Source organism: Rhinatrema bivittatum, chromosome 8 (genome assembly GCF_901001135.1).
Source record: "Rhinatrema bivittatum chromosome 8, aRhiBiv1.1, whole genome shotgun sequence".
NCBI classification, from domain to species: Eukaryota; Metazoa; Chordata; class Amphibia; order Gymnophiona; family Rhinatrematidae; genus Rhinatrema; species Rhinatrema bivittatum.
In genome coordinates, this window is record NC_042622.1 from 132845781 (window position 1) to 132868736 (window position 22956).

The 22956-nt window shown below is 46.6% G+C and overlaps 1 protein-coding gene across 7 annotated transcripts in view; it reads right to left on the reverse strand.

Moving 5' to 3' along the window:
* The window catches only part of EHMT1 (euchromatic histone lysine methyltransferase 1), a 441279-nt gene that overhangs the window by 267886 nt on the left and 150437 nt on the right, over positions 1-22956 (reverse strand). For all 7 annotated transcript variants that reach the window (XM_029611524.1, XM_029611528.1, XM_029611523.1 and 4 more), the window contains exon 3: positions 21877-22433. In XM_029611524.1, coding sequence (XP_029467384.1) covers positions 21877-22433 — 557 coding nt within the window. The remainder of the gene's footprint in view (positions 1-21876; positions 22434-22956) is intronic.

Genomic DNA, 22956 nt, shown 5'->3' on the forward strand with positions numbered 1-22956 from the left:
CCAATCCATAAATCAACTTGCCAATTTAATTTCTTGCGACCCACTTCCACAATTTCGTGTCAGACCATTTGATCTGCAGGATAGTATTAGACCACAAGAAAAGAGTCTGACTGAACATATTCGAAAATTGCACCACATTGCTTTTCATAAGCCTTATCAATTGTCTGCAATTTAATTCTCCTAAGTCATTTCCTTCCAGATGAATTATTGCTTTGGGTGCCGCCACACTGTCTTTCTTCCACCATAAAAAAGGTAGCAGTTGCTCCCATCGCAGGCCGCAGCTGCAAAACCACAAAATGTACTGAGCAAGACATAAGTGGGTACCATATGGGTGTGGTCCTGTGCCCTCTGTGCTGCTCAATGCACGAAGGAATGTCCCACGATTCAAACCCTTCTTCACCTGTGGGGTAAATCTAGAAAGGAGATCATTTCACAAAATTATGTGCTTGAACTAAGTACAATCGGACATATGACTTCACAGCAGCCAACCTCCATCTCCCACTTCACTGAATTGTTTCTATGTGAAACCCTGCCTGGGCTGCGCTGGAGGCCAACCCTATTCTAAAAGAATGGGCACCGAATTCCAATGCATTAAAACCTAGTTTAGACAATGCTGCTCTGAAGCAGAACCCTATCATGGTGAATCAATAGATGCATGCTTCCAGCGGGAAGCCTAGCTAAATATACTCACAGGTTCTCTACTGGAGGTAGGGAATGGTGAATAAAACGGAAAATGTCATAATGCCTCTGTATCGCTCCATGGTGAGACTGCACCTTGAATACTGTGTACAATTCTGGTCGCCGCATCTCCAAAAAGATATAGTTGCGATGGAGAAGGTACAGAGAAAGGCGACCATAATGATAAAGGGGATGGAACAGCTCCCCTATGAGGAAAGACTAAAGAGGTTAGGACTTTTCAGCTTGGAGAAGAGACGGCCGAGGAGGGATATGATAGAGGTGTTTAAAATCATGAGAGGTCTAGGATGGGTAAATGTGAATCAGTTATTTACTCTTTCGGATAATAGAAAGACTAGGGGGCACTCCATGAAGATAGTATGTGCCACATTTAAAACTAATCGGAGAAAGTTCTTTTTCACTCAACGCACAATTAAACTCTGGAATTTGTTGCCAGAAGATGTCGTAGGTGTAGCTGTGTTTAAAAAAGGATTGGATAAGTTCTTGGAGGAGAAGTCCATTACCTGCTATTAATTAAGTTGACTTAGAAAATAGCCACTGCTATTACTAGCAACAGTAACATGGACTAGATTTAGTTTTTGGGTACTTGCCAGGTTCTTATGGCCTGGATTGGCCACTGTTGGAAACAGGATGCTGGGCTTGATGGACCCTTGGTCTGACCCAATATGGCATGTTCTTATTTATTTATTTATTTATTTATTTATTTATTTGAGGTTCTTTATATACCGCCATTCGTTTAGTAACATCATGACGGTTCACATATAAACAAAGTTTCAGCAGCAGTGCTAGAACAGATAGAAAATAGCAGCAGTGCTTTACAATTAACTTATGGGCAAGTGCTTTACAATTAACTTATGGGCAAGTGACTAGAGATTCGATCCGTATGAGACAGAGGGCCGCCTGATCCACCTTTTACCTGTGTAAGTTAATCTATGCTGCTTGACCTATGATCTCCACATTTTTGAACAGTAACCGATTATGGTCAGAGTCTATCTTGGACCCTATCACCAGATCACTCACACGCAGTGCACTGAAGAACGCAAGAGAAAATGCAAGTCGGAACAGTATGGTTTCAAATTCCAATTCACATACAACTGACGTGTGCCATAACTGAATCAATACATCATGTGTCACGGGGCATCATAAGTCATTTGAAATTCTAGCTTTCTTGGCCCGCCACATCAACATTTTTTTTATTTTATTACTGTAAAATTCTTAGCAGGGTCACCACGACCTCGCGCTTCCACAAAGAAGGCAAAAATGGCCAAATGACTGGTCATGGAGTCCCTGGATAATGGAGAAATTACTTACCTGATAATTTTGTTTTCCTTAGTGTAGACAGATGGACTCAGGACTAATGGGTTATGCTCCCCTGCCAGTAGATGGAGAAGGAGCAAGTTGACATCACAGTATACATACTCCTGCAGTGACCCCAGCCTGCCAGTATTCTCTTCAAAAGCAACTGTGGACAGACTAGCAAAAAACTTGATTAAAAACTTGATTAAAAATAGGCAGCCATAACTATACTCAACCAACAAGAAACACTGAACTCACGTAAGAATCTAGGTACCCCAAACTAGGGACTGGATGAACACTGACCAGTAATCCCTTGGGACCCAGAGCCCAACATGAGGGTTATTGACACACTCATGCGGCAGCCGAGGGCGGGAAGCTGAGTCCATCTGTCTACACTAAAGAAAATGAAATTATCAGGTAAGTAATTTCTCCATTTCTTAGCGTGTAGACAGATGGACTCAGCACCAGCGGGATCTACAAAAACTACTCCCAAACAGGGTGGGAGGTTGCCCGCAGTCCAGTCAACACCACACATGCAAAGGCTGTGTCCTCCCAGGCCTGCACATCCAGACAATAAAACCTGGAAAAAGTATGTCAGGACCACCACATCGCAGCTTGGCAGATATCGATGGGAGACAACAATCTAACCTCCGCCCATGACACTGCCAGAACCCTAGTGGAATGAGCCCGAACCTGCGTAGGCAGGCTTTTCAGCATCCACATACACGGCCATGACCACCTCCTTAATCCAGTGAGCTATTTTAGCCTGCGAAACTGGAGCATCCTGCTTACTTCCCCCATGGAGGACAAACAGGTGATCTGTCTTCCAGAAGGTTCAGAAATCTCCAGATACTGCACGACAAGTCTCTTGACATCCGAGGGGGGCAGCAGGTGATACTCTTCCGTATCCCTATCCTTATCCAAGGATGGCAAAGAAATGGACAGATTCAAATGAAATTCCGAGACCTCTTTGGACAAGAAGGATGGAACAGTACACAGCTGTAATACTCCTGGAGTCACCCAAAGGAATGGCTCCCAACAAGACAAGGCCTGCAACTCAGAAATTCGACACACAGCCACAGCCACCGGATCAAGACACACCTCTGAGGGACCACGGAAATCACCTCAGTAATTCTCAACTGGGGGAGGGATCTTTTGTTATCATCACTGGAGAGCAGGGCTTCTTCTCTTGAATTCGAATTTCTCCTTCCAAAAAATCCGAAGCAATCCCCATAGGGAGATTCATGTCCACCATCTGCTGGAGATGGAGAATACTGGCAGGCTGGGGTCACTGCAGGAGTATATATACTATGTCGTCAGCTTCCTCCGTCTCCATCTGCTGGCAGGGGAGCATAACCCACTGGTCCTAAGTCCATCTGTCTACACACTAGGAAATCCACAATATTTTGTGTCTGCTATGTAGTGAACAATTAGGTCTTCCAGGACTGGACCCGGGACCCAGTCATAGCCGGTCAAAAATGTATGTATGCTGCCCAAGCAGTCAGTGCTACCTATCTCTGAACAAGGTCTTTGGTGGTTGCGCTCCAATTTTCCATAGGTGCTGCGGTATTGCCATCCCCTCTCTGTCTGTGCCCAGAACCTGCATACAGAACAAATCCCATTTAGCTTGAGACAGGGAATTAGCGATACTGATGTTAATCCCTGATACATGGCGTGTCCATATTGTAGTACTGAGTCTCAATGCTGTCAACACAATCTGCCTTAACAAATCTACGACTTTGGGGCATCTGGCTGTTGATTATTTCAACTATAGCTTGACTGTCACTCCAGAATATTATATACTTATTCCGCAACTTACTGCCCCATGCTGCAAGTGCCACCATTATGGGGAATTAACTCAAGGAATGTGATGATACGGGTTAATCCTGCTTCAGCCCCTGATGCTGGCAAAGGCGTGGCACACCACGAACCCTGGCAGTATGCTCCAAATCCCCATCCGCCTGAAGCATTGGAGTGTATGTCTAGGTCCCTACATGAAATGGGGGGGGGGGGGGGGGGACCTGCCATAATAAGACGCTGTTATATTCCTCCAGGAATGTCACACACATGGCAAGATCATCCTTCATGAGTCTTGTCATCCATATAAAGTGTTGCAGTCTGGTTGTGCCTGTTGTTGCTGCTAAACACCTTAGGAAAACTCTTCTCATTGCATGCAAAGGTCAGAGTACCCATCAAGGACTGGATGTTGATCAAGGTGACTTTTTTGGCAATTGTTTTTTATTGGATCTTCCGAAGGGACGAGACCTTTGAATACCTACCCATCTGTAAGGATGAAGCCGATGGGAATCCCTGGAGCAGCTCCTCGTCCCAAAAGGACGCGATGCCACCTTCTTGTCCTTTGGCATTCAAGGAATCTTGGACTCCCCCCAGCTATTCGGTATCTTCACCAACTCACTGCCAAATAAAAGAGAACCCTTAAAGGATAACATTCGGGCCGATACAGTAAAAGTCGCAGGAGAGCGGGCAAGCGCCCGCTCTCCCGGCGCACGCACAGGCCACTCTCCTGTGCATGTGATTTAGTATTCAAATGAGGGCCCGCGGTAAAAAGAGGCGCTAGGGACACTAGCGCGTCCCTAGCGCCTCTTTTTTGACAGGAGCGGCGGCTGTCAGCGAGTTTGACAGCCGACGCTCAATTTTGCAGGCATCAGTTCTCAAACCCGCTGACAGCCACGGGTTCGAAAACCGGGCGCTGGCAAAACTGAGCGTCCGGTTTTCAACCCGCGAGTCGCAGGCCGTTTTTAATTTTTTTTTTAATTTTTTTTAATTATTTTTTACTTTTGGGACCTCAGACTTAATTTTGCCGTGATATTAAGTCGGAGGATGTACAGAAAAGCAGTTTTTACTACTTTTCTGTACACTTTCCCGGTGCCGGCAGAAATTAACACCTACCTTTGGGTAGGCGCTAATTTCTGAAAGTAAAATGTGCCGCTTGGCTGCACATTTACTTACTGAATCGCGCGGGAATAACTAATAGGGCCATCAACATGCTTTTGCATGTTGCGGGTGCTATTAGTTTCGGGGGGCTTGGCCACGCGTTTTCGACACGCTAGCGTTACCCCTTACTGAATAAGGGGTAACGCTAGCGTGTCGAAAACGCGCGTCCAAACGTGGGTTAACAGTGCGCTCCGCTGAAGCGCACTGTACTGTATCGGCCCGATTGTGAGATTAGACTTGGAAACAATGTCTGCCAACCAATTTCACAGCCTCAACTGGCACCTAGCTGCTATCATAGAAGCCACCCCTCTAGTAGCCGTCCGCACCAAGTCACAACCTGCATCAGCTAAGAACGCAGCTCCCAGTTCCATCTCTGATCCACCTTTGGATCCCGCTCCTTGTGTCTCTTGAGAGAAAATCAAACTAGCCAGAGCCACCAAGCAGCAGCAAGAAGCAATTTGCAAATTCATTGCCATGGTTTAAGGAAAGCTTCAATCTTTCTATCCTGAGCATCTTTTAGAGCAATCCCTCCTTCCACTGGAATGGTGGTTTGCTTGGTCACAGCACCTACCAAGGCATCCATCTTCGGGAATCACAACTGAACCCTTGCCTTTAGATCCATGGGATACAAACCCACTAAAGCGCCCCCCCCCTTTAAAACTTGCCTCATGGGCACTCCACTCAAGATCAATTAACTCTTGAATTGGATCCAGAAGAGGAAAGAAACAGGACGCTTTGCGAAAGGTAGCCAATATGCGATCTTTCTTTTGTAAGCCCGCAGCATCACCCTCATGCACACTGCGCATCTTCAGGGTCTGTGTTAACAGATTCGGCAACTCATCTCTGTGAAAAAAAACAAACTGGAGTAGAGTCCAATGTAGCTCTAAATCAGGTGGAATTTCTCCCTCCTCTCGAGGAGAGAAATCCAAGTCTTCATCAGAGTCAGCCAATGTATCATGATGCACATGCTTCTGAACATCTCCAGGGACAGCCTTCTTGCAACACTTGCCCACAATGGCTGACAAGTTGGATCCCAAGCACGCAAACTCTTCCTATAATGTTGGTTCGCCTCCTCTAGGCGCCCCTGCAGAAAAGTCTGCAGGCCCTGGAAAAATTCCACCCAGGAGGAGGATGGATCCACACCGGAACCCATAGGCCCAAGCCAGATACTCTCTGACCCTTCCCTCAGAGATGCCTCTGTCACCAGGAACAGGAGAGAGGAGACCCATCCGCTGGTTCACCTTCCACCCCACTTCCCTCCAGAGTCACCATAGCTCAAGGGGATGTTCCAACATTGCCAAAATTTGTAGCAGCCAAATCACCTTGAGCATCCAAACAGCTCTGAAACAGGCTTAAAAAGAGCAATGGCTGGATTGTCTTTATATGGCAAGCCTCACAGATAGCAAGGCATTTAGACTTTTTTGTCCCCGGCACCATAGCTTTCCTGAACCCAGCTCTAGCCTGCCTCCTGCACGCACACCAACCACACCCAGATGTACATGCACAAACATGCACCCAAAAACTGAGCTGCAGGCTATGCGCAAATATGTACACAAATCTAGGCCACGATTTTATGTGCACAAGCACTCCCGTGCACAAATACATGCTCAAATCTTACATGCATAAGTACCAGTGCATTTGAGCGCCCACTTCAGGCCACTGCTGCACGAGAATGCACGCACACACCTACGTGCATGGGAAAACACCTGCCACAGCCTACCACATGACTTACCAAACCAACAGCTCGATACAGTAAAGTGGGGCCGCGCTTACCCCGCTCCTAAGCTGCTTTCTACTCACTTTCCAGCCACGTTAGCCCTTCCTGCGATACACGATCCCCTTTAACCCATCCTTACTGCCTCTTTAAATCTCCGGGTAACCCCTTCCGCACACGGCATGTATATCAGATGTAAACGATCGAATTAGCTATTCCCTCCCATACAGTAACGCGCGCCCCGACTATCACTATTTTACCCTGCCATTTTGCCCCGCGTTTAACCTGCTAACTTACCGCCTACCCTTACCCCTGCATTAGAGGCAGGGGTAATGGTAGACAGCAAACTTTTCCCTAAAAGGAAACCTCTAAAAACCTAAAATCCCCTCCTTCCCTCCTCCCAAAGCGACTCAACATTACTTTCTGTTGTTTTCTTACCTTTTGTTGCTTTTCAGCCCCTTCCCTTCTCTGCCGCCCTCTGGAGGGGGCAGCCGGCGGCGAAAGCGGCTCGCAGCGGTCCCCCCCGCGCAGGTCCCGGTTCTCCTGGCTCGGCAACAGTAGTACAACAGCTAGGGCTCCATCCGGCTTGCAGCGTTCCTCCCCCCCCCCCCCGCGCAGGTCCCGGTTCTCCTGGCTCGGCAACAGCCGTACAACAGCTAGGGCTCCATCCAGCTTGCAGCGTTCCTCCCCCCACCCCACGCAGGTCCCGGTTCTCCTGGCTCGGCGTGAAGTGCCCTCTCCGGCACGAGCGAAGCGTTCTTTCGTTGGCCGGAGCGCCAGTCGATTTGGGCACTCCGGCCAATGAAAGCACATAGACGGGCGTGCTTTCATTGGCCAGAGCGCCCAAATCGACGGGCGCTCCGGCCAACAAAAGAACGCTTCGTTTCGCTCGTGCCGGAGAGGGCACTTCACGCCGAGCCAGGAGAACCGGGACCTGCGCGGGAGGGGGGGGGGGGAACGCTGCAATCCGGATGGAGCCCTAGCTGTTGTACTGCTGTTGCCGAGCCAGGAGAACCGGGACCTGCGCGGGGGGGGGGGAGGAACGCTGCAAGCCGGATGGAGCCCTAGCTGTTGTACTGCTGTTGCCGAGCCAGGAGAACCGGGACCTGCGCGGGAGGGACCGCTGCGATCCGCTTTCGCCGCCGGCTGCCCCCTCCGGAGGGCGGCAGAGAAGGGAAGGGGCTGAAAAGCAACAAAAGGTAAGTTGGCACATGTCGAGCCAATTCGGGAGGAGGGGATTTTTGGTTTTTAGGTTTTCCTGGGTTAAAGTTGGGATCCACTTCCTGGTGCCTGTCATTTCAAATGTCATTTGAAATGACAGGTACCAGCACACCCAGGATACTGTATAGGTGCTGTATTAAGCGCCTATACAGTAAAATGGATTGCGCGGGCCTAACGCTTCGCCTAACGCTTTGCATACGCGGCTTGCATTTGCAAGCAATTTAAATAGAGTATCGAGCGGTATGTGATCAGAACAGTGCGTGGGGCAAACGAGGGTGCGCCCGGCACTGCCGCACTCTTTCTAACGCGGCCTTACTGTATCGACCCGCAAGCCGGAAGAGCAGGGCCTAGCCCAAAAGCTGCTCAATCTGCTGAGCCCGAGCTGCCTTCAATCTACACTAACTCCCCAGACAAGTGAGAGGGAAAGGGGGATAAGAGACGCCGAGGAACAAACGAAGAGGGAAGAAGGACCTGGTAAGGAAAAAAGATGAGACTAAAATTTTCCTATTTCTTTTTTTTCTTTTTTACCTGAGCTCAGCCCTCCCTGGCTGAGATCACTATTTGTCAATAGCTATGGGGGGAGTGGACAAGCTGAGCACTACCTCGTTCTCGCTACTTTTTTTTTTTTTTTTTTTTTTTTTTAAAGAATATGCCAAATCAGGGTCCCAGACTTAAATCGCTCAAGAAAGGAGGGATCAAACAGGTGTCACCTCAGGAGCTCAAGCGGTGTGTCTGAATTTTCTATCTTCCATTTTCCTTCTCTTTGTAATCTTTTTTTTTTTTTTACCACAAACAATTCCCAGTAGGAAGATGCATGTCCACCATCTGCTGGAGATGAAGAATTCTGGGAAGCTGATGTCTGAGCTAGGCTATATGTCAGTCATAACAGCGAGTCAACTTTACTCAGTCTCCATCTGCTGGTAAGATTGCATAACTCACTGTTGAGGACTGGCTTGCCTGAATGCAGAAGAAGAAGAGTGACCACGATAAATGTTTTATTTTTTTCTTGGGGGCTGTTTTTTTTTGTTTTTTTTTTTTACTTGGTAGTTTCCTCCTGCTTTTTTAGGTTTCCAGCTCAATTGTAACTTGTTTCTACTGGGCAACATCAATATAAACTTTCATGCCCAACTACATAGGGATTTTTCTCATTTTATAAACAACCCTACCCGCATTTTGCTCAGTCATTGCAACAACAGTCCTTGGCTAAGGATTTGATCATAGCTCCTCCTGGAACTGGCATAAATGCATATCAGATCTGGCCATTAGGTGTCACTATTGGATGGTGAAGACTTTTGCCACCATACCCCTACTCTTCCCTGCCCGACAAAGGAACAAAAGCCGTGCTTAGAAACTGAACATAGAACCCCCCCCCCCCCCCCCCCTTGACAATGAGCAGCATTGTCCAGCCCTTAAATATTTTAATTTCTAGTTTCTCCCTTAGTGTCCATCTCACTACAAACTTATTTTCTGCAGATAGTAAATAAGTACCAATGCTTTAAAAATGCTCTCATTGAGTTAGTCTCCTTACCCCATAAGGAGACGTTCCACAATGTTTGTGCTCCAAAAAAATCCACCCATGTGACTTCCTCTAACAGTATTCAATGCTGTCAACAGAATTTTGGTAAAGAAAGCCACAGGATAGCTATTGTGTCCTCTGAATTCTACATGGCACCTCAGAAATCACAGAAAATCCAAGCAAGAGGCAACAATGCAGCTGTGAACTTGGGGGTGGAAGGGAAGGTTCAGGACAGCAACACTAGAATGCAGTATAGGGAGTCAACTGCTCATCAAACAGAATACTTGAGGGTTTTGGGGGGGTGGGGGGGGTTGCTACACTGTAGGAGCTCACATATGGCAGCAGTATTCAAAACCATATTATCCTCTCATCTACTACTATTTAACATTTCTCTATGGTAGTTGCCACTGTTAGGTATTTGTTTACATGACAATAGTCGACTTACATGGTATCTTGATGATATCAGAACCATAAGCACACCTTGATTTATCCTTATCTGGTCATTTATTTTTTTAGCCTTTCAACAAGACTCATATATATTTCACACTGAATTTTATTTATTGGTACTTGACCACTATCTTTGGACATGTTCATACAGCTGAGGCCTGTTCGGCAGAACAGTTTGGTGGCAGAGAAAATATTCTCCTAATTCAGAATGGTGTCATAAGTTTAAAATACGTCATAAGATTAAAATACGTATTCCAGTCAAGTGTTCCCTGCAGTATCTGAGTGAATATTTTGGCCTAAGACGGTGTACTCAAGTTACTTCAAGATCTCCATGGGCCTCTTTGTGCTCTCTCTGACCTCAAATAACAATGTATTTTAAATCATGATGGCCCAAATCTTTGATTGCTGATGAATGCAGGGCCGGCTCGGTGGTGAGGTTGTGTACTGCCATGCAGTCAGGTCTTCTGTTCCCCAGGTTGGCTGAGGATGCTACAGAGGCAGCATTCACAGCCCGGGGGGGGGGGGGGGGGGCAGGGAGAGGGACTGTGATTGGATTCAGGGCCCATGATTGCAGGGGCTCAAAAAGAACCCTGGTGCATGGCCCCTAGTCCAGGACTTTCACTGCAATGCCAGACTAAGCACATATGGGAGGAGATATAAAATAAGGGAAAATAAATCCCTGGGTGGTTGTGAGGCTATCACGCCTGAAATGATCATGGAAATACATTTCATTTATTTAAAGCAGCAACTCCTGGACAGTATTTGTTGAAATAACAGCCCCCCCCCCTGCAGAAGGCTCTATTGCCACATAGCAGATTACAAGCAGTAATGAAGATTTTGGAGGCAGTACTATTATTATATGAAACAGAACGACTAATCTTTATTGTAAAATGGTTTGCTGTAAATCCATGGCTGGCTAGGTTCCTGACTGGCTAGAGTATAATGCTCAAAGATAACAGTATATCCTGAATACATCTTTATAGCAAAGACAATCTGAACAACAGATGGTCAGTTTGGCTCTCCCACCCCTCAAGGAACTTTTATAACTACCCCTCAAGAAACCTTTCCCCAAGAGTGAAAGGCAAACCAGCTTTGATTATTATTCAGATTATCTTTCTAAGCTCACCATGATGCAAAACCATTTAAAGCATACCTCTGAGCATTACCAATGAAAAGACTCCTAGGACCAGCTAAGTACAGGAGATATGTCTTTTGGCTGAAGCAGGCCTTATTGAGGCTCCTGAGGGTGTGGCGGGGAGGAATGCAGGTCCTTCTGTAGCTCCTTGGGGTCAGACAGGTAGACTTTCCCAAGAAATTTAATGCTGAACAACAAGAGCCTTTAATCCAGAAGTGGCCAATTTGCATCTCAGGAGCCACATGTGGCTCTTTTATGTGCAAAATGGGGCTCTTGCCCACAACCCCCCCCCCCCCCCCAGGCAATTGGGCAGCACTTCAGAGGACAGGAGGGGCAGGGTTGGAACAGAGACCACAGCACCACAGAGCAGAGAAGCCTCCCCATCCTGTCCACCCTCCACCCTACCTGCTGCCTAGAGTAGAGGGTTCTTCTCTGTTATGCTGTCTGAAGTGGAAACTGTCCCAGGCCCAGCAGATCACAGTGCTCCTAGGACTTGTAATTCAACTAACAGCAAAGGGGAGAATGGAGACATCCGAAGCTCCAAGTCAGATCAGAACGAGTTGAGCCAAGGGAAAAGGAATGAATGGAGAATGAACTGAATGCAGATGATAAATGCTTGTGGGACAGTTTGAGGATAAATATTGGGGGAAGTAAGGGTGTGAAAACTCGAGGAGAGAAGAAGTACAGGGGGGTGAATATTTATAAGGGGAGTGACATGGAAAGGGGTGAATATTGGAAGAGCTGAAGAAGCGGATAAATGATGGGAAGAGATGAAGATGCAATGAATGTCTTCCTCCATATCTCCCTGAAGTCAGCAACAGAAATTGGACTATCTTGTACTTTATTCCTCCTCAAAGTCTATGCTGTCATGTGTTCTGCAGCAAGCATGAGGGAACCAAGGCTAGGGTGGGTGGAACTGAGGGAGTGAGCGAGGGCCGGGATAGGGATTGCATGACAGCCATGTGGGAGGGAGGGTTGTATGTGAAATAGTATGGAGGGAGTGGCATGGGCACAAGAGATCTAGGGATGGAAGTAGGAGTTCAAAAGAACTAGGAGAAAGGCAGTATAGGGGTGAAAGTAAACCAGAGAGGATAGGGAGTTTGTGAAAGTAAGAATGAGACTGTGAAAGAGCCAGAAATGGTATTGTCATGGGAGTGGCGCAGAGGTGGAGATGAAGATATGTATAAATGAAAGCCAGATTTGGTGATGTGTGTGTGTGGGAAGGGAGGATGGGTGACAGAGTTAGATGTAGTAAAGGAAGAGAGAGAGGGTAACAGAACCAGAAGTAGTGATGGGGGAGAGAATGCCAGAAATGGTGTTTGGGAGGGGGAAGGATTTGAGAAGGAGATACACAGAGAAGTGAGGAAGGAGGATATTATTAGAAAGATCCAGTGAGAGTACTGGGAGGAGGGGTGTTGGGATCAGGGTAAGACAGAGAGAGTGTGGGTGGGAGCAGAGTGAAAAAGAAAGAGGCGAGTGAGGGCAGGGGGAGAAAAAGAAAAAGAGGCACAGGGTGTAGCTTGGGAATACCGGTGCTGGGCAGAAGGGAGAAAGGGTATGTGGAGGGCAGGGTAGAGACAGAGGGAGAGGGGGCAGGGGAAAAAAGAGAGGTCAGGGATACTGAACAAAATGGGCATACGGGGGTAAAGTAGCACAAGAGGTGGTATGGAAGGTGTTATGTTAGGACTGCTAAGCCTCCATCATTGTTCTTGTGCAGGGAGGACATGTTATGCTAGGACTGCAGAGAAAGAGGCAGATGGGAAAGGGTGGAAGACTGACTGAGGACTGGCGATGACAAGTTGGGATTGAGGGACAGAGAGAATGGTGGGAGGACAAAGATTGGTAGGGATAGGTTGGGACTAAGCAAGAGACTGGTGGGGAGAAGGGTGGAAGGTTTGAGAGAGAAAGAGAGGATTTATGTGGACAGCATGAGACAATTTAGAGATAGACTAGTGGGAGAACTGAAACTGGTGGGGAGCAAGGTGAAAGGATTGAGAGAGAGAGAGAGAAAGCAGAGTTGCTTACCTGTAACAGGTGTTCTCTCAGGACAGCAGGATGTTAGTCCTCACATGTGGGTGACATCATCAGGATGGAACCCAATCTCGGAACAGTTTGTCAAAGTTTCTAGAACTTTGACTTGGCACACTGAGCATGCCCAGCATGCCACCAACCCTGCATCCAGCAGGGGTCCCCCTTCAGTTTTGTTTGTAGCAAAAGTATGAGCAAAAAATAAAATAATAAAACGTAAGCAAACCCAACTCCGCAGGGTGGTGGGCGGGTTTCGTGAGGACTACCATCCTGCTGTCCTGGAAGAACACCTGATACAGGTAAACAACTCTGCTTTCTCCCAGGACAAGCAGGATGGTAGTCCTCACATATGGGTGATTAGCAAGCTACAGGATGCCCTGATAGAATGAGCAAAAACACCCAACGACATGCAACAGGCACAACTGGGGTGGTTTTGGGTAGGAGGACAGCCTGAATTTCAGTGGGTCGTAGGAAGGAAGCTGGGTTATTAAACTGGAAACAAATTATGTAGGACAGAGTGGCCAAAGATGGAATCTTGCCTGCCAGCCTTGTCGAGATAATAATGAGCTGCAAATGTGTGGAGGGAGCTCCATGTGGCAACTTTGCAGATGTCAGTAAGAGGTACAGAACGGAGGTGTGCCACCGACGTTGCCATAGCCCTTACTGAATGCGCTTTTACGTGTTCCTGTAGTGGAAGGCCTGCCTGCTGGTAGCAGAAAGAAATGCAGTCCGCCAGCCAGGTGGATAGGGTCTGCTTGCCCACCGGAACTCCTAATTTGTTTTTATTGAAGGAGACAAGCAGGTGGACTTCCTATGGGCTGCAGTGCGGTCTAAATAGAAGGCAAGCGCACATTTACAGTCCAAAGAATGCAGAGCCTGCTCACCTGGTTGTGCGTGAGGCCTTGGAAAAAAAGGTTGGAAGTATTATGGTCTGATTTAAGTGGAAATCAGAGACTATCTTTGGTATGAATTTAGGGTGAGTGCGGAGTACCACACGATCATGAAGAAATTTGGTATATGGTGGGTATGTTACCAGCGCATGTAGCTCGCTGACTCTGCGAGTTGATGTTATGGCAACTAGAAAAATCACTTTCCAAGTGAGATATCGAAGCTCACAGGAGTGCAGGGGCTCGAACGGATGTTCATGAGCTGTGCTAGGATAATGTTAAGGTCCCATGCTGGAACTGGAGGACGTAGTGGAGGCTTTAGTTGTAGCAAGCCTCTCATAAAGCAAGCTACAAGAGGTTGCGCCGAGATCGGGGCATCTCCTACATCTTTCGACAAGCCTATCCTGACTAGATCCTCCCTTTGACCCCCCTCATTCTACCTCTACTCAACTTGATGGCCTTTCGGACCTCGAATCCTCCTATTTACATAAATCATGTTTGACATGTGAATAATGTTTCTATCATAGCTCTTGTAAATATCTCAATTTTGTACCCTGTATATATTTACCTTATTGCCCTCGTTACACCTCCTAATATCTCATTTAGAGTTACGCTATACCTCCTCCTGCTCTACTTTTCTCTTGTGTAATCTGCACGTTTTATGCTCCCCTCCCCCCCTCCCTGTTCATTGTACTTTGTTTCCAAGCTGTCTGTTATAATGTAAACCGGCATGATGTTTGCATACTAATGCCGGTATATAAAAGTTTTAAATAAATAAATACATCTTTGTGGTAAGCGGCTTTGGCGCTGATATGTACTCGGATGGAGGATGTTTGTAGGCCAGAATCCGAGAGGTGCCAGAGATAGTCCAGGAACCTTGTTGTGGGGCAGGAAAAAGGATCTATTTCTTTTGTGGTGCACCACGAGGAGAATCTTTTCCATTTGGAACAATACGATCTCCTAGTAGAAGGCTTTCGTGAAGCTACGAGGATCTGGGTCACACTGTCAGAGAGGTCAAATGATTGCAGTAATAACCTTTCAACATCCAAGCTGTCAGAGACAGGAAGTGAAGGTTCGGATGACGCAACAACCCATTCTGCGTTATCAGAGTCAGATCTGTGCCCAGGCGAATTGGTTGCTGGATTGAGAGGTCGTGTAGGATGGGAAACCAAGCTTGACGCAGCCAGTGAGGGGCTATGAAAATCATTGTGCCCCTATCTTGTCGTAACTTCACGAGAGTCTTGCTGATGAGTGGAAGTGGAGGATAGGCAAAGAAAAGACCCGTTGACCACAAGTGGGCGAAGGCATCTCGTGGAGGTGTGTTGTAACTGCGGTGTAGAAAAGTAGAAATTGTTCACTTTGCAGTTGTGAATTGACGCAAAGAGGTCTATTTACGGTTGACCCCACTGGTGAAAAATTTGGGTTGCTACAGTGGGATCTAGGAACCGTTCGTGGGGATGAAAGGTCCGACTGAGGTTGTCCGCCATCACATTGTCCACGCCTGCCAGATAGGTTGCTCTCAGTAGCATGTAATGGGAGAGAGCCCAAGCCCATATCTGTGCTGTCTCCTGGCATAGCAGGTAAGAGCCTGTGCCTTCTTGCTTGCTTTAGATACTGATAGACATGGATGTTGTTTTGTCGCAAGTGAGCTGCAACTACTGCCAGGCATTTGGTAAATACCCAAGGTGCTGATGCCAGACCGAATGGAAGCACTCGGTATTGAAAATTATTGTGGCCGCCTAAAAATTTGAGGTATTTTCGAAGAGGAGGGTATATGGCAATGTGTGCATAAGCCTCCTGAAGATCTAGAGAGCAGAGCCAATCTCCCCATTGTAGGAGAGGGATCATGGTGCCCAGGGTTATCATTCTGACCTTTTCTTTGCGAAGATGTTTGTTTAGGGCGCGTAAGTCCAATATAGGACGAATGCCGCCTGACGTTTTTGGACTTAGAAAACACCGAGAGTAGAACTCTTGACCCCACTGCAGTCGAGGTACCGGTTCCATGGCGTTGAACTGCAGAAGGGTCAAGAGCTCTGCCTCAAGAAGCGGGGAGTGGTCGACCAGACCCCACACCAGACATGGTGACGTGTTCAGTGGTAGCGTGAAGAAGTTTAGATGGTAACCCTGTTTGACCACAGACAAGACCCATTGGTCTGTAGTAATTGTGTGCCATATGTTGGCAAAATGGCACAAGCAGGCTCCCACGGGAATGGGTGCGACAGGTGGGGATTGACTTCTGCTCTCTAGAAAAGAGTCAAAACCCCGATGCTGGACCAGTGTGCGGAGCTGGTTGGGCTTTTGGGACCCTGGATTGTCGAGGCTGGCTTCTTTGGGGAGGTCTTGGTTGCTGAGTACGGGATGGAGGTGGATAATACCTATGTGGCTTGTAGGAAAACCTCCTAGGATCCCGTCTAAAAGACCTCTTAGCAGTAGATGGGAAGTCAGAGGGGAAAGAGGACAGCTGACGCAAGGGGTCATGATGATCTTTTAATTACGCAACTGTTACCTGAATTTTGTCGCCAAATAAATTATCCCCTGTACATGGAAGATCTGCTAGTCTTTCTTGGACTTCCTGGCATAGGTCAGAAGACTTGAGCCATGCCCAGCGTCTGGCGCTTATGCCTGCTGCCGATACTCAAAGATATCATATGCTGCTCTCACTTCATGCTTTCCAGCATCGAGTCCTTTTTGAAGGATTGTATTAAGCCCTTCTTGATATTCATCTGGTAGGGTCTCGGAGAACTCTTGGACTTTCTTCCAAAGATTCCTTGAGTACTGAGTCATGTATAGTTGATAAGCTGCTATATGTGCCATCAGCATAGAGTCATGGAAGACCCTCCGTCCAAAGGTGTCTAAGGATTTTTGTTCTTTACCTGGAGGGGTAGAAGAATGAGGTCGGGATCTTTTGGCTTTCTTCTGATGGGGCAGTTGGCATTTATGAAACCCCGGAGCTGACAGAACCAGGTAGGTGGCATCAGTTTTTCTGTTCACTGGTGGAACTTTGCCAGGGTGCTCCCAGGTGCGTTGTAGCAAATCAAAGAGCACCTCATGAACTGGAACTGCCATCACTTCCTTAGGGGCATCGACAAATTGTAATACCTCAAGCATCTTGTGCCTCGCATCCTCCTCCGTTTGTAAATTGAAAGGGATGGTCTCAGACATCTCTTTAATGAAGTTGGCAAATGTGAGGTCTTCTGGGGTCTTCTGGGGTGAAGACTCTAATAGGTGTTCATCCGAGTCTTGAGTGTCGGAAGAATCATCACCCCAGGAATCATATGGTGCATCCCCAGTACCTTGAGGGCGTTCAGATCAAGGTATGGGTCCAAATCCGGCCAGATCTGGAGGTGGCACCGATGGGAAGGATGGAGGCACCGATGGAGGCACTGAGGACGGTGATGGCATCGATGGAATTGGTACTTTCAATGGACGTCAGGGTGGCAGTAGACCCTATGGTCCTGGAACTGGCTCCGGCATCGGTAAATTTTGTTCCTCATCCGAGGACAATGGGATAGGTATAGGTGTCAGCGGTCTTGGCGGTGCCGATGGCAATGCACCAATTAAGGTATCCAGGTGCTCGAGAAGCAGAGCCAGCATGGTAGGCATCGGGTCAGGCCCCGGCATGGGAGCCAGTGCTGGTGGAGATTTGAATCCCCGAAGTGCCTGGAGTACTGCCTCTTGGACCATCCGGTCCAATTCCTCCCGGAAGGCTGGAGTTGGTAGCACAGCCACCGGGGGTGGAGGCTCAGAGGGGGTTGCCAGAGGGTCCACATGTATTAGTGGAGTCTCAGCTCCCAGCACCAGTGCCGGCGGGGAACGCCTCGGTGTCCTGGGTCCAGAGGGGGATGGGGCCCCTTCTCCCCAGGACTTCTTGGCCGGTGGTTCCGTTGGTGCCGATGTCGATGGCTTGCCGGTAGCAACATCGGAAGAAGTATCCCGTCGATGGCAGTGATGGTGTTTTTCCCGATGCTTGGTCCGGTCCTTCTCCGGCACCGAGGAAGATGTCGATGCCTTCGAACACGAAGAGGCTGGTGAAGGACGATCACCGGTGCTTCGATGGTGCTGCAACTTCGGTGGCGACGGAGTCGTTGAAGAGGAAGGCTTTCGACTCTATGTCGCCTTGGCTGGAGTAGATTGAGACACTCGCTTAAAGAGGTGTTCCATCTTTTCCAAACGAGCCCTGCGGCCTTTCGGCATCATTTGGGCACAGCTCGTACACTGTTGGACGTCATGAGCGGGGCCCAGGCACAGGACACATACTTCGTGAGGGTCCGTAATGGACATGATCCTTGGGCACTCGGGGCACTTATGGAACCCGGTCGCCATCTTTTTAGAAAAAAATAAAGGCGGCGTGCGGTCGGTGACACCGAAGGAAAAACACCGCCGGGAACCAACCGCAAAGTACGAGGTAAACTTACTGGCGTCAACGAAAGTCGGTGGGGGACCCTGGGATGGGGGAAAATTTTAAGGTTTTTGAAATAGATTTCCGTGAGGAATTCTCACAGAGCTCCAGAAATCCGTGAGGCTACTGCTGCACAGAAAAAAAGAGACTGAAGGGGGACCCCAGCTGGATGCAGGTTTGGTAGCTTGCTGGGCATGCACAGTGTGCCAGTCAAAGTTCTAGAAACTTTGACTAAAGTGTTCTGTGATTGGGCTCCATCCTGATGATGTCACCCATATGTGAGGACTACCATCCTGCTTGTCCTGGGAGAAAGAGAGAGAGGCTGGTGGCACAGGGTGGGGGAACTGAGAATGAGAAAGAGCTTGGAGAGTGGATTTTGAGACTGGTGGGAACAGGATGAGATTACATTGAGAGTGACGGACAGGTACATGTAGCGGGACAGAGAGTAAGATTGGTGGGGGGAAATGAGAGAGGCTGGTGGAACAGAGTGAGATAGGGAAAGAATGGTGGGAGGATTGAAACAGGTAGGAGCAGGATGGGATTTTGAGAGACTGATGGCGGATTCAGGAACAGGGTGGGAAGATTGAGAGGGATTAGCAGGGACAGTATGGGATTTTTATTTATTTAATACAATTTATAAACCGCTTTCCCGATTTAAAATTTAATTGCTCAAAGCAATGTACAACAAAATGAGATACAAATTTTAAACAATAAAACACAAGACAGAAATAACTATTGCCTTCACCATATACAACACTGAGACTGAGGAAGAAAGAGACTGGTGGGGACAGAATGGGAGGACTGAGGAAGACTAGTGGGAGAACTGAAAATGGTCAGATCAGGGTGGGAGGATTGAGAGTTACTAGTTGGGACATGTTGAGGGAATTGAGAAGGAGAGAATTAGACTGCTGAGGACAGGGTGGAGGGGGATTGAGAGAGAGACTGATGAATAGGAGAGAGAGAGAGAGAGAGAGATACTAATAGGAGATAGGGTGGAAGGATTAAGAGAAACTACTCAGGACAGGGTGAGGGAAAATAGGCCATAAGCTCAAAACCCAAGGGAAGAGAAAGGGTGAGAGAAACTGGTGCAGACAGGGTGGGGGGGACTGAGAGAAAGAAAGAAACAGAGATACAAATGGAGATGAGAGGGAGGGGGTTCCTTGTTTGGATCCTCCCATCTGCATTTCTCAAGGAACCCAGCCCTGCACCATGTCCTGTCTGCTGAAAATGTGAGGCTTTTCAGTACTCTGCATTCTGGTTTCTTGGCTCTTGGTCTGTGGAAGAGACCCCGGCTTTAATCAATTAAACAAAAATGTTATATTCTTGTCTACAATGGCAAAGCGCCAGGTATTTCTGCTAGCATTTCAATAAAATTCTAATTTTGTTCAATGTTTGCCTACATTTGAGATTTCGCTGAAAAGCAGTGGTTGAGTTTTTCAGCATTATACGGGGGTTCCATGATGGATAGACACTTTTTGTACCATTCTCTTCATTGGCCGATTGTTCATTCCATGTTCTGTTAAAAAGCTCATGGGAACAATGACAATGCTGGCATGGACAGATTACATTCTGACTGGCTGATGCGCTCTAAAATACTTTTTTAAACCAGCATAATCTGCTTAGTTCTATTTTAACTAAAAGCAACACTTAACATGTCAGGTAAACTATAATGACTACAGGATGGAAATTAAGAACCAGGGTAACCTGGAGTGACATTTGGTGCAACATTTCTGCATGAAGGTAACTTGTACGAGCAACAGTTACAAACCTAAACATCTGCTGTGCAGACTGGACCATTTTGGTTTTTATTCCCCATCATTTACTATCAGGCCAATGCAGAAATATGCGTTCAGGCCAAAGCATAACTTTGCCTGCATATGAATGCTCATTATGTGAGTGTAAACACTACCGATGCAGCAAGGAGTTTTATGCTCACGAATTGTGCGATCTAAAATGGGAGTACTACTTAGCGACCTAGCATGGAAATCCCATGCAAATGAGGGCATCAAGCAGTACTCACTGATGCAGAAAGGTGTGCTGGCCAAATGCAGTCTTTCTTAGCGATGGAGCTAGGTTTCAAGCGCTACTTAAAACTCTCTAAAATGGCCAAAAAGTAAAACAAATAAATAAATAAATAAAAAGAAGTCTGGACTTAGTGGGCTTACCACTGCTGCCACTTATCTGGATAAGAATAAACGTATCCAGATAAGTGGCAGCGGCAGCAGCTAATGGGTCTGTCAAGGAATCCCTGCATCGGCCTGTCGAGAACGACACTTCACCTTCCTGAGCTAAGACTTGCGCCAAATGCACATTTTACACTCACACTTTTTTTTTTTTGACTATTGATGCATTTGAATAGCATTAGTTTACTGTGCTGAGAATTAAAAGAAAATTTAATCTGGGCATTAAATGTGTGATGAAATCCAGCACACAGTTTCTTAACACCCACTTTGCTGCATCCACCTGTATGTTAGAAACTATTTTGTAGCTGATGACATTATATTTCTCAATAGTTTTCCTTATACACAAATAATTATGCCAGCATCATGTCACACTTTGTTCTGCTTGAAGACCTTGGAGTTTGGTAGTATAATTCTGACTATATTTTCAAAATTTAAATATACTGTTTACGACTGTAACAATATAGGCTATGTAGAAAAATGTATATAATAAGAAAATACAAGCCATTAAAACTTCTAGTGGGAGGTTTATAAAGATAATAATAACTAATAGGCGCATTTATTTCCAGGAGATGATGACCTGGTAGAGTATAAACATCCTCGTCTTTATCTCTGGCCCTCAACTCTTCCTACCAGGATATTAGCCTTCTGCAACTGTTTTTAACATAGAAACATAGAAGTGACGGCAGAAGAAGACCAAACGGCCCATCCAGTCTGCCCAGCAAGCTTTCACACCTATTTGTTTTCATACTTATCTGTTACTCTTGGCCCTTATAAGTAACTTTTTGGTTCCAATTCCCTTCCACCCCCACCATTGATGCAGACAGCAGTGCTGGAGCTGCATCTAAGAGAAGTATCTAGCTAATTGGTTTGGGGTAGTAACCGTCATAATAAGCAAGCTGCTCCCACGCTTGTTTACCCTGCCTATGCAATTCAGTCCTTGTTGGTTGTCTGAATATAAATCCTCTTTACTTCATTCCCCCCTGCCGTTGAAACAGTGAGCTGCGCTGGATATGTATTCCATGTAAAGTATCAGGTTTAATTGATTCGTGGTAGTAACCACCGTAACAAGCAAGCTACACCCATGCTTATTTGTTTACTCAGACTATGTAATTCATTCCTTGTTGGTTGTTGTCTGAATATAAATCATCTTTTCTTCATTCTCCCTACCGTTAAAGCAGAGAGCTATGCTGGATATGCATTGAAAGTGAAGTATCAGGCTTATTTACCCAAACACTAAGAAGATCCCATGCTACTGATACAATTAATAGCAGTGGCTATTCCCTAAGTAAACTGTCATTCCTCTTGGTCTTTATTCTTTTAATAATGCATAGTTTACTTTTGTCTTCTAGCAGCTGAGTCTGGGCGCTATAATCAATACAGTGCTAGGTTAGTACATTACCAGATTTGTGCTGGGCTTGGGCATGGTCTTCCGGGCTCTGTGGACCTTTACTTCAGAGATGACAACACCTGGTTTCTTGACATCACCATCGTTACTTCCTTCTCCGAGCTTGGCAGACAGCGTGGCTTGCGTTGGAGGAAATGTATTTGGAACTCTTGTCTTATTTGATGCCCCAGGAAGAGTTTTTGTGGCATGGCCACTGAGAGAAGCATTTTGGGTGCTGGTAGTCCTTAGGGGCTGCTCTGGTGCAATCTGCTTATTTAAAATATAACCATTGCTCCCCATTACAGAAGTCTGTGTGTGATCGTTCGATTTCATATGATTCTGCTTTCCACCTTCATTGTTTCTTTCTGATATCCCATTCTCATTTATTCTGTTCAGTTTACTACTGGAGTCCTGCTGGATTGCTTTCATACTGTCCTGAGTATTCTTGGCTGAATTTGGATAACTCTTAGTTTCACTTCTTTCAAAAGAGCCGTTGGTTTCACCATCAGCAGTCATTTTTGGTTCCCCAACTTGCTTCTCTGAACTTTCATCTGCAGCCATGGCATCACTCACTGTAAAAGCAGAAAAAATAAACTATTATACAGTACATGAAAATAGGCCAAAGCTTAAACAAGGAAAAAATTTGCAGGATCACACAAATGGAGGTGATCCTCAAACAAGAGAAAAATCTCAAAGGAGCATGTTAAAATCACAGACTGAAGTATAAGACTTAAGAGACCCTCAGCTTCTGATTCAAGATATGTTTGATTTCTAGAACCACCTCAGGCTACCAAGGGATAGGACCACAGAGGCTGGTGCATTCACAGACTAAAAGGAGGAGAGATTCTCAAAAATGATATAACCATAACACTCACTGGCTAGTTCAATGGCACTACAAACTATATCCTTCATCTGGTGGACTAATACAACAATACTCAATCTAGTAAAGGAGAAAAAGGTAGAGAAAGTAACAGCAATAAACCTTCCAGCAATAAATGAAAGTAAACAAGGCTGAGGCAGGTTCCAAATGCGCTTTTAAATTCAATATTCAGAAAAGGGTAGCCAGACCAAAAAAATATAAATACAATTATGTTC